At 42.6% G+C, this 17,823-nt stretch overlaps 1 protein-coding gene across 1 annotated transcript; it reads left to right on the top strand.

Moving 5' to 3' along the window:
• Nucleotides 1–3,117: 3,117 nt before the first annotated feature.
• On the top strand, nt 3,118–13,925 carry LOC113440391 (taste receptor type 2 member 40-like). Its single transcript, XM_026706763.2, has 3 exons — nt 3,118–3,165; nt 3,386–3,389; nt 13,087–13,925. Exons 1-3 carry the CDS (start codon nt 3,118–3,120, stop codon nt 13,923–13,925), a joined length of 891 nt encoding a protein of 296 aa, XP_026562548.2.
• The last annotated feature ends 3,898 nt before the right edge of the window (nt 13,926–17,823 follow it).

Raw genomic sequence — 17,823 nt, 5'->3', positions numbered from 1 at the left:
CCCTTTGTGTATCACATTACAACGGATTCTCAAGACGAACATTCAAAACAAAGCAAAACGAATGATAATATAAAGAATGTTATTTTTTGGTTGGCAAGAAAAAGACACCCTTTATTATTCTTCTACTCCCTTTATTCATCTGCACACTGGTTGCTGTTTGTGAAAGTTGTCATCAAAAGGCACTGACTCATTTAGGTAAGATATAAATGATATACTAGTAAGCCAATCACCACAAGGAGGAATTGAACTGAGCTCAAAGGATGAAAATAGCTGTTGGGGGTGGGTATATTTTGTACAAAGGAGAAAAGAAAGAAAACTTTCTCCCTTTTCTCCTTCTGTTATTATTATTATTGTTATTGTTGTTATTTACAATGTTGGCTTCTTGGCAACAGTATCCTCTGCCTTTATTTATTTCTGCTTTGGATGAACGGATGAGTTGGCCTCTGACCGAACATTCTGACAGCTCACTCAACAGGGGGCTATCCAACTGCCAAACTACCTGTGCCACTGAATCTGACACAAAAGAGCATAATTTAGCAGGTTTGAGTTATTGTCAGGCCAAATAAGACAAGTAGACCTACCCAGGGCAGCTCTTCATCTTTACCTTACGCTTCCCAAAGGTCTGGCTGTCACCAAAAACTGTCTAATGTTTTGGGGCATGTGAAATGATTGATTTCATGGTTACCACCATATGCAATTTGGACCCTTTTCCAAATAATGTTGAATGTTTGATCATGTTTCCCTGGACATGAAGAATGGTTGCAAGAACTGGGCATGGCTGGTCTAATGAAAAGAAGGACCAGGAGTGACATGATAGCAGTCTTCCAATAATGCCACAGAAAGGAGGGGGACAACCTGTTTTTTTTGAAAGCCCCTGAAGGCCAAACAAGGAACAATGGATGGAAACCGATCAAGGAGGGACTCAAAGTTTCTGACAGTGAAAACAATCAACCAAGGGAACAGAAGTTAGGGACTTCTATTCTCACTCTCACTGTGAATTGTGTTGGGATGTGTGTGTGCATGAAGGGAGGCTCAGCCAATCTCACTGTACACAAGTTGTACTCTGACAATAAAGGTAATAATAATAAGTTGCCTTCAGAAGTTGTGGGAGATTCATCAGTGGAGGCTTTTAAGAATAGACTGGACTGCCATCTGTCAGAAATGGGGTAAGGTCTCCTGCTTGGGGGAGGCGGGGTTTGGACTAGATGACCTCCAAGGTCCCTTCCAACTCTGTTATTCTATATTCAATGGAACAGAAGTTGCCTTCAGAAGTTGTGGGAGCTTCATCGTTGGAGGCTTTCAAGAAGAGACTGGACTGCCATCTGTCAGAAATGGTGTATGATCTCCTGAGACTAGATGACCTACAAGTTTCCTTCCAACTCTGTTATTCTGGACAGTTTATACAGCAGGATGTGATTGAGGAAAGAAGGAAGACTCAGGATAGGGTAGAGATTGGGGTGGCCTTATAATTGTCAAGGTCCATCATGCAAAGTAAACTCAGCTAGTCCTTGACTTACATCCAGGGGTGGATTTCTACCGGTTCTGTCCACCTCTGTAGAACCGGTAGCTCTGAAGAGCAGCAGACATAGAAAGGGTTCTATGTCTGCTGATGTTTTTGCCCACCCACCCACTCGGGCTCTTACCTGATCTTTATTTCCTGATTTTTCAACTTCAGCTGCCAAATGAAGCACAGCTGCAGTTAAAAAAGCAGGAAAAGAGGGCTGTTTCAAAGGCTGCTTCTCTGTACCCAGCGTGCTGATGACGATTTACAGGCGCGCGGCTCCCATTGTGCAGGGAAGCTCGTAAATCCCTAACTGGTAGTTAACCCTGTCCTATCCCACCCCTGCTTATACCCACGTTTGAGCCCAAGATTTATGTTGCTAAGCGAGACAGTTGTTAAGTGAGTCTTGTCCCATCTACAGGGGTGGGCTGCTGGGGGTTCACAGGAGTTCGGGAGAGCCCCGAGCTAAGATTCTCTGCAGTTCACCCCACCCACCCAGGAGTCCCCACGCGGCCTGTTTTGGATGCAGCTAAGTTCAGGGCGCGCACAAAGTCTTGGGGAGGTTGAAAAATGAGACTCCTGGAAGTTTGGGAAGGCCAGAAATGGGCCCGTTCGCAACTTCCTAAGAGCCTCCGGAATCCGGGGAGGCCGTTTTTGTCCTCCCAGAGGCTCGTGGAAAGCCTCCGGAGCCTGGGGAGAGCAAAAATCCCCTCCCCACCATGGTGCAGGAAGCCGACTAGGCCACGCCCACCATGGCCGTGCCCACCCAGCAACCGGGAAGAGAACCCATCGCTAAAGTTTTTGAAGCCCCACCCCTGCCCATTTTACAACCTTTCTTGCCACAGTTGTTAAGCGAATCATTGCAATAATTAAGTTAGTTACACAGTTATTAAGCGAATGTGGCTTTCCCATTGACTTGGCTGTCAGAAGGTTGCAGAAGGTGATCCCACGATCCTGGGATGCCGCAACCATCATAAATGTGAGTCAGTTGTCAAGTGACTGAATTTTGACCATGTGACCATGGGGATGCTGCAACGGTTGTGAGTATGAAAAACTTTCCCAAGTCCCTTTTTTTCCTCCAGTGTTGTTGTAATTTCAAAGAGCCACTAAATGAACCTCATGTATGATGCACTTTCTGATTCTTTGGGGTTTTAACATTTTGAGAGGGCCACAAATAAGCATCTGAGGTTGAGGAGGAAACAGTTTCTCAGTTTGGTCTTCATAGTTGAAAGCCCCCCCGCCAAGTTTAAATTCCTGCTTTGGGAAAAAATATCCATCCGGTTCAGTTCCAAGCTGGGAGAAACATGGAGGCTGATTGGAAAGATGGTTTAATGATGAAGTAGAATCACATGTAATTCTGGGCAGCTGACAAAATGGAATTGAGAGTGGGTGGGTTTTATACCTTCTTTTGGGCTTTGCACTTGAGCTTCCTGTTCCTGTGTAAGAACATGTCTTCTATTGGCTGTTGTCAGATTCCTATGAGGTTGTGTAGGGGTCATTTAGGGGTCATAGCTGGTTCTATAGGCAAAAGAGGAAATGCAAATCCTAGGTGCTTGTCTGAGCTAAGTTTGGTTGAAGTTTGGGGGTGGTGCAATGAAGTCTTGTGTTTTAAAAACATGCTGGGCAATTCCTACTGTGGCTTAATGGCTTTCATCCTGTTTTGGCTCTTGGGTGAGGGTATTTGCTTATGAATAGAGCCATCTAGATACTTGTCTTCTTTCAATAAGCTCTTTATCGCTTAAGTGCTGACATCTGCTGTGGGCTACTAAAGAAAGTGGGGGTTGCTTTCTGCCTCCAAAAAAACCCACACTTCTCTATTTCTCATTTAGGGAAATATAATATTCTGCCTTTTTAATATTCCTCAGAAACATTTCATTCTTCTAGGACGGTGGGTTTCCCACACTGCTCAGTGTAAGAATCCAATTTAAAGCATCCCTGGCAGACAACTATCTAGCCTTCTGCTTCAGTTCTACCATCCCTCTTGATAATTGTCTCCCTTGTCAAACTACTCTTATTGTTAAGAACTTTCTCCTAACATTCAATCAGAACCTACCTTCCTGAACTTAGATCCATTATTCTGTGTCCTGCACTCAGGGATAAGAATGACCAGGCCTTTACCTTTGTCTAGTGACATGATATGTCTCTGCCATGACAACATCTTCTCCACACTACGATTACAGTGCAGAGTTTGTACAATCAATCTCTCAACATCCTTCCCCTTTCTCCTCCCCAAGGTTTAATCGTTAAAGAAACTATCAAGCTCATCATCATCTCTTGATGTACATGAAACTTTAGCTCATACTGTACTGGCATGAATTTAACATGAGTGGTTGATTAAGAAGATGGAGAAAGACATCTTCTCAGCAGGGCATCTATTGATGTTTGCACACTGCAATCATGTTTGTCCATTTGACTCAACCAACCAACCAGGCAACTAAGAGTAGATGTAGCTGGAAACTGATCGAGGAAAGATTCAACCTAGAAATAAGGAGAAATTGTCTGACAGTGAGAACAAGCAACCAATGGAACAGAAGTTGCCTTCAGAAGTTGTGGGAGCTTCATCACTGGAAGCTTCCAAGAAGAGACTGGATGGTCATTTGTCTAAAATGATATAGGGTCTTCTGCTAGAGAAGACTATAAGACCAATGCCCATAAGACTATGACCTACAAGGTCAATTCCAATTCTTCTCCTCATGCTCTCTCTCCTCCTCCTCCTCCTCCTCCTCCTCCTCCTCCTCCTCCTCCTCCTCCTCCTCCTCCTCCTCCTCCTCCTCCCTCCTCCTCCTCCTCCTCCTCCTCCTCCTCCTCCTCCTCTCTTCCTATGGCAGAACTGTATGCTACTCTAGTAGACAAAGAAGGGGCTTAACACAACCCCGAATAAAACACAACATCTTCAGACTGACTGCTATTTGAGAAAGTCTTCTTTACAATTAGAAGTTAATTTTTTCTCAGAGGTTAACTGTGGGGTCCTTGGTGCTCTCTGAACTTGGTTCTATTCCTGCAGATGTTTCATTAACCAACTAAATAACACCAATGTGCTACAACCAAGCTCAGAGAGCATCAAGGCTTCCATAGTCTATTTTATTCAGTTCCGTGTATCCCAATTTTCGCTGAAAATTACTCTTTTCAACAGCTGTCTCGCTGTACGGGAAAACATGAATCCTCCAGTTACGAATGGTTGAGTGGGTTTTCAGTAGAGATGTCACTCACCAGAAAGGATCCTATAGGTAGTCCTTCTTCCATGCCTTTTCTGCAAAAAATATCTAGGCTTCAACCCTTAATAATATTGATCATTTGCTTGTGTAAATTACCCTCTGAATATTGAAGGTTTTTTTTTTTTTAAAGGCTGCAGAGCATAACAGAAAACAAGAGTGGAAATTCAGTAATCTGGAATAGAAAAACAATACATACTAATTGGATGAAATAGCATGGAACAAAAACAAAGCTTGGCCAGCCTTAAAGTAGACCTTGAGCGTGGAATTGTAATACAATCAGAATAGATCTGGAAGGGACCTTGGAGGTCTTCTAGTCCAACCCCCTGCTCAAGCAGGAAACCCTGTACCATTTCAGACAAGTGACTGTCTCTTCTTAAAAGCCTCCAGTGATGAAGGAACCACAACTTCTGGTGGCAAACTGTTCCACTGGTTAATTGTCCTCACGGTTAGGAAGTTTCTCCTTAATTCCAGGTTGCTTCTCTCCTTGATTAGTTTCAATTCATTGTTTCTTGTCTTGCTTTCTGGTCCTTTGGTAAATAAGTTGACCCCCTTCCTCTTTTTGGCAGCCTCTCAAACACTGGAATACTGCTATCATGTCACCCATAATTCTTCTTTTCTTGAGACTAACCCAAACCAAATCCTGCAGGCATTCTTCAAGGTCCCTTCCAACTCTATTATTCTATGAAAAATATTACCAGGGAAGAAATTATCCTCAAATATGGAGGGCATTCTCTTCCAGAAAAGGAGATTGTGAGAAAGGAGACTAGCATCCAGGCTCCTGATCCTTAGCATCTTAATGGAAAAATTACAAAATGGCCTCTCAACCAATGGATACAGATAGCAGGTCCTACTAGGAGTAGAGGAGCTCTTATTCTGGCTTACACAAGATCTACAAAATAACCAGTCCACACTCAGGTCTGGATTCAATTTGGAAAGGATCCAGATAATCTGCTTTATCCAGAATCTCTCTAGTTGCCTCCCTACCATCTTAATACCATAACAGAGATGAACTGAAGAACGGCTGCAGGAACTGGGCCTGGCTAGTCTAGTGAAGAGAAAGACCAGTAGTGACATGAGAGCAGTCTTCCAATATTTGAGGGGCTGCCACAGGGAGGAGGAGGGGGTCAAGTTATTTTCCAAAGCATGTCAAGGCCAGACAAGGAATAATGGATGGAAAATGAACAAAGAGAGATTCAACCTAGAAATATGGAGGAATTTTCTGACAGTGAGAAGAATCAACCAACAAGATAGAAGCTGCCTTCAGAAGTTGTGGGAGCTTCATCAGTGGAAGGTGTGAAGAAGAGATTGGACTGCCATCTGTCAGAAATGGTGTAGGGGCTCCTGCTTGAGTGGGGGGTTGGACTACATGATCCACAAGGTCCTTTCCAACTCTGTTATTCTGATATGGGTAAGTATCCTCAGATACTTACTTACCATAACAATAAGAAAGCTTCAATCCAAAAAGAAATCACTTTGGCTGAAAAACAAATCTGGTCATGTTGCCAACTTCAAAAGCCGATACAAAAATTTATGCCACCAGATAAAAACTGAATGCACCAATTGTCACATTAAACAAGAGGAAAACCTTCTATGCACCAATTCCACCCATGCTTTCTACAATTTTGTAAACAACAAACTAAGAGACTCAAGGTCCATCCCACCCCTGAATGGACCTAATGGTAAAGACAGCAACGACAACACTATTAAAGCCAACCTCTTTAACACATTCTTTGGCTCAGTATTTGTAAACAGCAATGGATCATGCCCAGTATTTCCTAGTCGAACCACAGACAACTAAAATGATCTAATACATATCGATTTTACAGAAGACAATGTTGAAAAAGCACTGCACAATCTAAAACCATCTCTATCTATTGGACCGGATGGAATATGTGCCTACTTCTTAAAAAAGTTATCCACTGCCATAGCCGAACCTCTAAGCATAATCTTTGAAAAATGTTGCAGGACCAGCTCCTTGCCAGAACTATGGTCACAAGCCATGGTCAACCCCATCTTCAAAAAGAGAGACCCCAGCCTAGTTGAAAATTACAGACCAATCTCTTTATGCTGCATCACCTGTAAAGTCATGGAATCAATTATTAATCAATCCATCATCCTCCACTTAGAAACAAGCAACCTACTCTCTAATAAACAATTTGGTTTCAGGAAAAAACTATCATGTAATCTGCAATTCTTACAATGCAAAAATATATGGACTACACAACTCGATCAGGGCAAAACAATAGACGCAATCTACATAGACTTCTGTAAAGCCTTTGATTCAGTGGTACACGATAAACTACTCCTAAAACTAAAATCTTATGGTATCTCTGGACAACTGCATAACTGGATAGAAGCACTCCTGTCAAACAGACAACAAATGGTCAAAATTGGGAGTGTCCTATCAAATTCTGTACCTGTCAACAGTGGTGTCCCCCAAGGCAGTGTTCTAGGACCAACTGTCTTCATTCTCTACATAAATGACCTCTGTGATCATATCAAGAGCAACTGCGTTCTCTTCGCTGATGATGTAAAGCTATTCAACACCACAGACAATACTGCTACTCTTCAAAAAGACCTTGACTATGTATCAGAAAGGTCAAACAAATGGCAACTTCAAATCTCAACCAATAAATCCTCTGTCCTACATATTGGCAAAAAAAATCAGAAAATAAAATACAGGCTGAATAGTCAAGACCTTGTTGATGATCCAAACTCTGTCAAGGATCTTGGAGTACTCATCTCTAATGATCTAAATGCTAGAGCCCACTGTAACTACATAGCCAAAAAGGTGTTAAGAGTTGTTAACCTCATCTTACATAGCTTTTTCTCTGGTAATATTACACTACTAACTAGAGCATACAAAACATTTGCTAGACCAATACTTGAATACAGCTCATCAGTCTGGAAACCACATTACGTATCTGATATTAACACAGTTGAGAAAGTCCAGAAATATTTCCAAAGAAATATTCCTCTACTCCACTCCTCTACTCGTTGCAGAATACCTTATGCCACCAGACTCGAAATTCTAGACCTAGAAAACCTTGAATTACGCCGTCTTCGGTCTGATCTAAGTATGGTATATAAAATCATACATTGCAATGACTTACCTGTCAATGAATACTTCAGCTTCAACACAAGAGCATACAATAGATACAAACTCAAGGTTAACTTTGCACCAAACTTGATTGCAGGCAATACGACTTCAGCAACAGAGTGGTCAATGTCTGGAATACTCTACCTGACTCTGTGGTTTCCTCCCCAAACCCCCAAAACTTTAACCTTAGACTATCTACTATTGACCTCACCCCTTTCCTAAGAGGTCTGCCTATGGTCCCTGTCCTATTGTTTCTTTTAATTTTTTATTGTTATATGTATCCGTGTATTCATAACTATGTATTTCCTTATACCTATATCTTATAAGCAATTGACAAAAATAAATAAATAAATAGATAAAATGAAAAGTACTTACACCTTGAATTGTATCCAGACACTTTTACAGGTGTGGGTTTGATATTTCAAGATTTCTCTAAGCTTTAAAATGAGTCAAATTTGGAGTGGTTTTAACTGAAGGCTCTTGTTTGTTCTAGAAATATTAGAACCAACCCTAAGAAATAGGGATTGTATATGTTGACAGCATCTTGTAGTCGCTATATGTCTGTTTTATGCTAAAATCCCAGGAGATTTATTTAATCAAAACTTGCCGCAGCCTCTATGAAAATGTATTTCCTGCCACTCAGAAATGCAGCTTGCTATCTTGTTAAATCTCTTTCCTGCTCTAATTTCTCTCTTCCTGCCATTCTCCATTTACAACACCAGGCAAGTGAGTCTCTTTTGTTGGCCAGATTGATTGTAGAAATAACTCCTCACTATACCGAGGTTTGCTAGCTGCTTTATTAAAAAAAAAATCAGAACTCGCCTGGCTATTATAGTCCTTTGTTCTCGCCAGGTGGAGAGCCTGAAAAATGCTTTTCGTTGTCATGTTTCAAAAGCGGCGGCCAGAACAGATAAAATATCACCTCTCCCTGGAAGTCACATCGGATGCTCTTAATTACACACTTTAGAGAGGTTTTTTTTAATTCCAGATCAGAGGTGGCATTCAGCAGGTTCTGACCAGTTCTGGAGAACCAGTAGTGGAAATTTTGAGTAGTTCGGAGAACCAGCAAATCCCACCTCTTACTGGCCCCGCCCCCATTTATTCTCTGCCTCCTGAGTCCCAGCTGATAGGCTGGGTCTTCTTTGGTTGCCCTGCACAGGAGAACAGAGCTGGAAAGCAGGTTAGTGGGGTGGGGAGGGAATGGAGACTTTGCAGTATCCTTCCCCTGCCACACCCAACAAGCCACGCCCACAACACCCTGCCCACCAAGCCACACCCACCAAGCCATGCCACGCCCACCAAGCCATACCCACAGAACCAGTAGTAAAAATTTTTGAATCCCACCAGTGTTCCAGATGTTACATACAGTTGCTGCCATTTTGGCACCCACGACCCCAAAAGGGGTCTAAAGGAGACCTTTGGTCTCCATAACAACTTGGAGAACATGAATAATTCAGCTGGCTTTAAAAGGACTTGTTTATTCATGGGCGGTCTTAATTACAGCAAAAGAGAAATTCCAAATGACAGCAGCAGTTGCTTGTCTTATTGCCTATTTGGGATGGAAACCGGATCATTGTTGCTTTTCTCGGAAAACATCGGCTTAAACAAGAAGCAGGCTGTGGAGTTTAAAAATCAGGGATAGGCAAGACTGACAGCAAGGGATACGGTGGCTCCGTGTCTAAGACGCTGAGCTTGTCCATCAGAAAGGTCAGCGGTTCGGCGGTTCAAATCCCTAGCGCTGTGTAATGGAGTGAGCTCCCATTACTTGTCCCAGCTTCTGCCAACCTAGCAGTTCAAAAGCGTGTTAAAAATGCAAATAGAAAAATAGGGACCACTTTGGTGAGAAAGTAACAGCGTTCCGTGCTCCTTCGGCTTTTAGTCATGCCGGCCACATGACCGTGGAGACGTCTGTGGACAGCGCTGGCTCTTCTTCGGCTTTGTCACGGAGATGAGCACCGCCCCTAGAGCCGGAAATGACTAGCATGTATGTGCGAGGGGAACCTTTACCTTTACTTTAAGACCTATGACCCTGCTCCTTCTGCGATGATTTCAAGAAACAGCCTTATAATCCCAATTTTCAAGTTTAATCTGTGGCATTTCTACATAGATCTGAGGGTGATTGTAGTTGAGTTGATCTGGGGTAAGATGAGTGGCCAATGGCCAATAAGTTTAATAGATAGATAGATAGATAGATAGATAGATAGATAGATAGATAGATAGATAGATAGAAAATGGGATGATGGATGGATTGATAGGTAAACAGATAGAGATAGATAGATAGATAGATAGATAGATAGATAGATAGATAGATAGATAGATAGATAGACAGACAGACAGATAGATAATGGGTGAATGGATTGATAGGGAAAAAGATAGATAGATAGATAGATAGATAGATAGATAGATAGATAGATAGATGGATAGGTAGGTAGGTAGATAGTTAATAATGTCTCACTTCACAACAGAAATATTGGACTCAATTGTGGTCATAAATCAAGGACTACCTGTACACCTAGTTTTCGTTCCTCAGGAAAAGATATTAAAAAAGAAAAAAAAAGGTTAAAAAAAAGACAGATACTCAGAGTCTTCATTTCTTCTCCTGAAGGGAGGTTGCAAATCCAGGCTGGATTTCATTAGCGAGTGTTCCTATTATTTGTACACAGGGATATTTACATAAATCTCATCTGCCTGGCCCGGTGTATGGATTGCCAGCTGGAGTTTGCATAGCACCATCCTGTGTTCCCTGAAATTGCTTTCTTGTGTTTTGTTAAGAGGGTTGGTGAAAGAACCCTTCCTCCAGGGGAAAGCTGTTATCTAAGCTTTTCATTTCTGAGCAGTCTTGGTTGGGAAGTGGAATCTCATAACTCAACAAACAAGCACCTAGCTCAGGTGAGAGCAGTAATTTATCAGAGGCCCTCGAAGCCTCGTTTCAGACTAAGCAAACAAATAAATACAGAGCCAGACAATCAAGACTAGGTTGGCTGGGAGCTCTTTGGTTTTCTTGGAGTTGTTTGTCAGGAGGTGAATGGGAGAAAAGGGGGAGAATGTCAGGAAGCCTATTGGAGAAAGAGGACACTTCGCATGGAAAAAAGGACAGTTTTGATTGGGTGTTTTTGGGTGGAAATGGAGAGAGAGAGAAAGAGAGAAGAGAGAGGGAGAGAGAGAGAGGAAAGAGAAGAGAGAGAGAGAGAGAGAGAGAGAGAGAGAGAGAGAGAGGAACTGCGAAAAGCAAAGCGGTGCAATCAATGACATATTAATTTGCTTTGACAAGAAGGAAGGAAGGAGACGGGGAAGGAGGGAGGGAGGGAAGAAATAAAGAGAGGGAGTAAGGTAGGGGAGAAATGGAAAGGGAGAGAATATATAGAGATATAGACAGAAGGAAGGGAGGGAGGGAGGGAGAAAGGGAAGGAAGAAGAGGAAGGGAGGGAAAGAAGGAAAGAGAAGGGAAGGGAAGAAATAGAGAGAGAGAGGAAGGAAGGGAAGAAATGGAAGGACGGAGAGAAGAGAAAGAGAAAGACAGAAGGAAGGGAGGAAGAGAGGAAGGGAAAGAGGAAAGAAAAGAAAAAATGAAGGAAGAGAAGGAGGAAGGGAGGAAAGAAGGAAGAACAGAAGACCTAGAAAACCTAGAACTATGCCTCCTTTGGTCCGATCTAAGCATGGTATATAAAATCCTACATTGCAATGTCCTATCTGCAAATGAATACTTCAGCTTCAACCATAACAACACAAGAGCACACAATAGATACAAACTCAAGGTTAATAGCAGCAAACTTGATTGCAGGAAATATGACTTCAGCAACAGAGTGGTCAATGTCTGGAATACTCTACCTGACTCTGTGGTTTCTTCCCCAAACCCCCAAAACTTTAACCTTAGACTGTCTACTACTGACCTCACCCCTTTCCTAAGAGGTCTGTAGGGGTGTGCATAAGCGCACCAACATGCCTACTGTCCCTGTCCTATTGTTTCTTTTATTTTTCTGATATGTATCCATGCATTCATAACTATGTTTTTACTTATACCTATTATCTTGTAAGCAATTGACCAACCAAATAAAATTAAAAATAAAATTAAAAATAAAAAGGAGGGAGGAAAGAAGGAAGGGAAGGGGGAACAGAAGGAGGAGGGAGGGAGTTACCCTAGTTGGGTAATGGGTAATGAAACATCTGCAAGAAAACAACCAAACTCAGAGAGCACCAAGGACTCTGCAGTTCAACTCTGAGCTACATTCTCTTCTAATCTGTGACCTGCTTGGTGTGTAGAGAGCAGATACTATCTAAGACAAGTTGACAATGATCAACTGCTGAGACCCTCCCGACATACTGGTCTCAAGGTGGATTTGAAGTTCCCAAGAGGTTTTTGGGCCCTTCAGCAACACCTTTGAAACCAGTTCTGCTGCAAAGGCAGGGGAATGCTGTTGGGCAGAAGGATACTCCAGAACATTAACGGGGTTGTCCATCTGTCCTGGTACCCCAGGTCCAGGCCCTTAGTCTGTCTCTCGCTTTAGCTTGGCCATGAGAATGGAAACCTCTGCAACTTCCAGCCCTGACCTCCTTTTATGTCTAAGCTCCTGAACAAGAAACCTAGTGAGACAATGACACCACCCAGCATGCCTAGCTAGCTCTCCTTCATACTGTCTAAGTTGGCATCTTCATTACAAATCGAATCTCCAGAAATGGGCTGTTATTCATAACCCACCTGAAATATTAGGTGGAGTCTGGGCAACTGAATGTTTACTGGCTGGATGCCTTTCTTGTTGCCAATGGGGAGTTTTGTTCAGCAGATATATTCTCATCATGCCCAGAGAGAGAAAATATCTGCCTCTACCTAGGATCAAACTCACAACCTCCTGATTGTGAGGAGACAGCTCTACTTCTAGGCCACTGCACCACTTGGGGTATTGCTTAAAATACCCACCGTTAAATGCTTTCTTTTCCTTGGAGACTCAGCCTAAGAGAGAGGAAATTGCTCTTCACGATGCACTAATGGCTGACCCTAAATACACACAGCTGTGGAAAAGAGCATGCAAATGCGGCAAACGTCCTCGGGTGTGTAATATTTATGTTACCAACAACAGCCCTAAATAAAATCTCAGCAACGTTGCAAACTCCTCTGAACAAAAAGGCTTCAGCAGTGGATCCTGCGCTATGGAAATGCTGTCTGTCTCACTGAAGCTCTGGTGGCTTCTCACCAGCTTCTGTTTCACACACCCGTGGAGCAGCAATGTCGGTGTCAGGAGTTCACAACTGGCTCTGCCTCCTTATCATCATAGCTGTGACTCTCGTGGGGATGACCGGAAACGGGTTGATCTTTATTTCGGACTGCCGCGATTGGATCCGAAGCAAAACACACTCAGGTTCGGACCTCCTGTTGATGTCCCTCAGCCTAACCCGGTTTATTTTCCTTGGAATCACGCTCAGCTTCCATTGTATTAGCTTCCTGGATATTAATCAACCCAAATACGCCGGAAACGTCACCGTTTTCTTCTGGACCTTTTTCAATGCCACCACTCTGTGGATTACCACCTGCCTGGGAGTCTTCTACTGTGTGAAAATCGTCAACTTCACCCAGCCCGTCCTCATGAAAATGAAGCTGAGGATTTCCAACGTAGTTCCCCATCTTCTCGTTGTGGTGATGCTGGTTTCCTTGATCTCGGCTCTTCCTTTCCTCTGGATTGAGGATCACCCCCAATCTTATAATAACACAGAGCGTAGACATGAGATGACGGCCCAGATGTTCCTTTTTGGTATGCTGTACATTCTAGGGACTTTCCCATCGTTTGTCATATTTTTCATTTCCTCTGTGTTTTTAATCTACTCCCTCGTGCACCACGTGAAGAGGATGCAGAACAACTCACTTGGCTTTCGAGATCAAAGGATGGATGTTCATCTGAAGACCGTTAAAATCCTGACCTCCTTCCTCATTCTATATGCTGCAACCTTTGTAGCGGAAGTCTCAACGACTTTTTCCCCCAGTCCCTGGGCATCGGTTATGTCCATAACGGTGGTAAGTTCATATAATTCAGGACATACTGTTGCTTTGATTGTCATGAATTCCAAACTAAGGGAACGATTAAGCAAGATGTTCTGTTGTCTGAGAAAACAGACATGAAGGACTGAGCCCAAATCATGCTTAAATCTTAAATCATGCACAGAGCTGAAGAAGCTTCTTGGAGGAGAAGTGAAACAACTTCAAAGAAAAGCCAAGAAAGTCCATTTGCCTCTTGAAAAACCTTTGGGATAACCATGACTTGGAATGACCAAGAATCACCATAGACTTTCTTGCTCAAACAATTGCACTGATGATGACTTGGGGTCCATGGTGCTCTCTGAGCTGATCTTGGGGGGTTTTCTTGCAGACCTTTCATGACCCAACTAGGTAACATCATCACTAGAAGTCTCACTCCCTTCTAGCACTGATGATATTACTTAGCTGGGTCATGAAACGTCAACCAAGGTGAGAGCAACATAGATCAACCAGGAGCTACAAAGATTCTCTTCCACCAAGGTTGGACATCTCTGGACTAGATAATCTGTTCCAGTTCTAGAGTTTCAGGTGCGATTTCTCCTAAACTTCCCTGCAGCAGGATCACCAAATTCACCATTAGGACTGACTTCCCCATGTTTACAGTTTACAGTCTGCAAGAAAACGACCTAGTTCAGAGACCACAAAGACCTCACAGCTTATGGATGGAATTAACATTAATGACAACTCAAGACCCGCTAATTCTATTGGATCTACTCAACGGTGACTCACTATGAACTCAAGTTGGTGCCATTTTTCCAGCCCAAGGTTTCAAATGGGACTAGTGGGTTTGGAACAGTGTGTAAAACATTGTCTTAGCCCATAACAGCTCTTGTTCTGATTCACACAGAATCCGTTGAGTGTGTTTTGCCTTGAAGTTAAATTTTTCCCAATAGATTTTAGGCATAGCTATCATTCTTCAGTAGAAGCTCCTAGCTAGTAGAGCAGCTCTTCTTAGAAATTAAATTGATCCCCATTGTCCTGGAATGATATTGAGTGATGGGATCGTCAGTTTGATTGATTTCATGGTGATTGTGGTTTTTAGAACTTTATACTTCATTCCAAATATGAGTGTTTTATTTTAAACGCTTGTGTTGCTCATAATTAGACACTGAGAGTTTATGATGTCTACCTGAACATGAATGTTTTTCTCTCTCTTTTCTGTCTCGCCATTTTTATCTATCTGCCTATCTATCTATCTATCTATCTATCTATCTATCTATCTACCTACCTGCCTACCTACCTACCTACCTACCTACCTATCTAAACCTGTAAATATCTGTCTATCTATCTATCTATCTATCTATCTATCTATCTATCTATCTATCTATCTATCTATCTACCTACCTATCTACCTACCTATCTACCTACCTATCTACCTATCTACCTACCTACAGTATCTATCTATCTATCTATCATCTATCTATCTATCTATCTATCTATCTATCTATCTATCTATCATCTATCTATCTATCTATCTACCTATCTATCTATCTATCTGTCTGTCTGTCTGTCTGTCTGTCTGTCTGTCTGTCTGTCTGTCTGTCTGTCTGTCTATCTATCTATCTATCTATCTATCTATCTATCTATCTATCTATCTATCTATCTATCTATCTATCTATCTATCTATCTATCTATCTATTCCATCCATCCATCCATCCATCCATCCAGCCAGCCAGCCAGCCAGATAGCAAGCTAGCCAGATAGCCAGCAAGCTAGCTAGCTATCATTTATGTACCTCTTTCTCTCTCTCTCTCTGGCACACTCTCTCTGTATCATAAACTCTCAGTGGCTAATTATGAGCAACAGAAACATTGAAAATAAAATATTCATCTATGGCATGAAATACAAAGTTCATGGATGGCTGGATGGCTGGATGGATATACAGAGATAATAGAGATTTTAATGCTGGTTGCATTGAACTGAGGAGAAGATAAACTGGTTGGTTGCATCTTTTCGCATGTTCTTTTTCTTTAGAGTTAAGGTCATATTTTTATTTTACACATTTCAATTCTTATTCTTGTTAAATTCTTATAGTTGAAACTGAGTGAGAATCCCACGCTACCTTGTAGCTCTTCTTTCCTGGTTTTCTGCATCTTCCTTTCATCTACTGTGGTGAATTATGAACCCTTCTTCTCCAAATATTGCTAGTAGGGTAACAGTCAGCCTTCCAAGTTTATGATTTTTGGGCCAATCACCAGGAGACTTTGAGACCTAGTCCCGCCTTAGGCATGAAAACCATCTGGGTGACTTTGGGTCAGTGGTGGGATTCAATTTTTTTTACTACCGGTTCTGTGGGTTGTAGCTTGGTGGGCATGGCAGGGAAAGGATACTGCAAAATGTCCATTCACTGCCCACCCCACGAACCTGCTTTCCAGCTCCATTCTCCTGTGCAGGGCAACAAAAGAAGACCCAGCCAATCATCTGGGACTCGGGAGGCGGAGAATAGATGGGGGCAAGGCCAGTCAGAGGTGGGATTTGCCGGTTCTCTGAACTACACAAAATTTCGGTTCTCCAGAACTGGTCAGAACCTTCTGAATCCCACCTCTGGGCCAGCCCCTCTCTCTCAGCCCAGCCCACCTCACAGGGTTGTTGTTGTGGGGGAAAATAGGAAGAGAAAGGATTATTAGACATGCTCACCACCTTGAGTTGTTTATACAAATAATAAAGGCAGGAAAAAATAGTAAAATAAAATATAAAAATAATAAAAAATAAATAAATGACTTTTCTTCTTATTCAGCACATCTCTCTGGTACCCAGATGCCTTAGGTGTTTTTTCACTTGGAGGAAATACTAAGGACTGCCTGTGTCTTCATTTCAACATTGATGTTTTCAGTTTTACAATCTCTTTAGTGTTTTTTTTTTAACTGTAATATTTATTTATTTTTAATTGTAAGCCACCCAGAGCCATAGGTTGAGTTGGGCGGCTATAGAAATTGAATACGTAAATAAATAAAGGACAGTTGAAATGAAATTCTGAAGTCCTTGTCTGTCCTGTTCCATCAGATTCCGCAAAGACGGAAGACAAGCGGAATCCATCATGGCTTATGTGGGCTGTAATCATACATGAGCATCGACAATGGGTCATCTACGGTGACCACCATCCTTTCATGGCTAAGGCAGGACAAGAACTGTGGCCTCCACTCTGCCACCACACTCCTCCCAGTTGTGTCCCAGGTCTTTTTAAATTTTTTATTAATGACTTGGATGCCGAGATGGGAAGGACTGTTATCAAATCTTCAAATTTGATAGCCAGAGCCTCGGAGGACAGAAATACAATTGAAAATGATGTTGATAGATTAGAACAATGGACTAAAAGCAGCCGAATGAAATTTAACAGAGGGAAATGTAAAGCTGTAAACGGGGGCTGTATAAATCAAACGCATAAATATAGGACGGGGAAACATTTGGCTCTGTCATAGCAAGTGTGGAAAATGCCCTGGGACAGGGGCTCGGATCACGGATTGAATTTGAATCAGCAGAGTGAAGTGATTTGCATAAAGAAAGAAGAAGGGAGAAAGGAAGGAAAGGAAAAGGGAAGGGAGAAGGGAGGGAGGGGAAGGGAAGGGGAAGGGAAGGAAGGAAAAGGAAGGAAGGGGAAGGGAAGGGAAGCAGAGGCGGGGAGGAGGAAGGAAGGGGAAGGAAAGGGAAGGGGAAGAAAGTGGAGGAGGAAGGGAGGAAGGGGAAGGAAAGAGAAGAGAAAGAGAAGGAAGGAAGGGGAAGTGGATGGGAAGGAAGGGAAGGGAAGTGAAGGAGGGAGAGAGGGGAAAGAATGAGAAGAGAAGAGAAAGAGAAGGAAAGAAGGGGAAGGAAAGGGAAGGAAGGGGAAGGGAAGGGAAGCAGAGGAGGGAAGGAGGAAGGAAGGGAAGGAAGGAAGAGAAGAGAAGAGAAGAAGGAAGGGAAGGAAGGAGGAGGGAGGGAGAAGGAAAGAGAAGAGAAAGAGAAGGAAGGAAGGGAAGGGATGGGAGGGAAGGAAGGGAAGGGA

This window comes from Pseudonaja textilis, chromosome 7, assembly GCF_049901715.1.
Source record: "Pseudonaja textilis isolate UNSWEBS1 chromosome 7, rPseTex1.2, whole genome shotgun sequence".
In the NCBI taxonomy this organism is placed as follows: Eukaryota; Metazoa; Chordata; class Lepidosauria; order Squamata; family Elapidae; genus Pseudonaja; species Pseudonaja textilis.
Note: the sequence above shows the minus strand (reverse complement) of the source record. Positions and strands in the feature narration are given on the sequence as shown.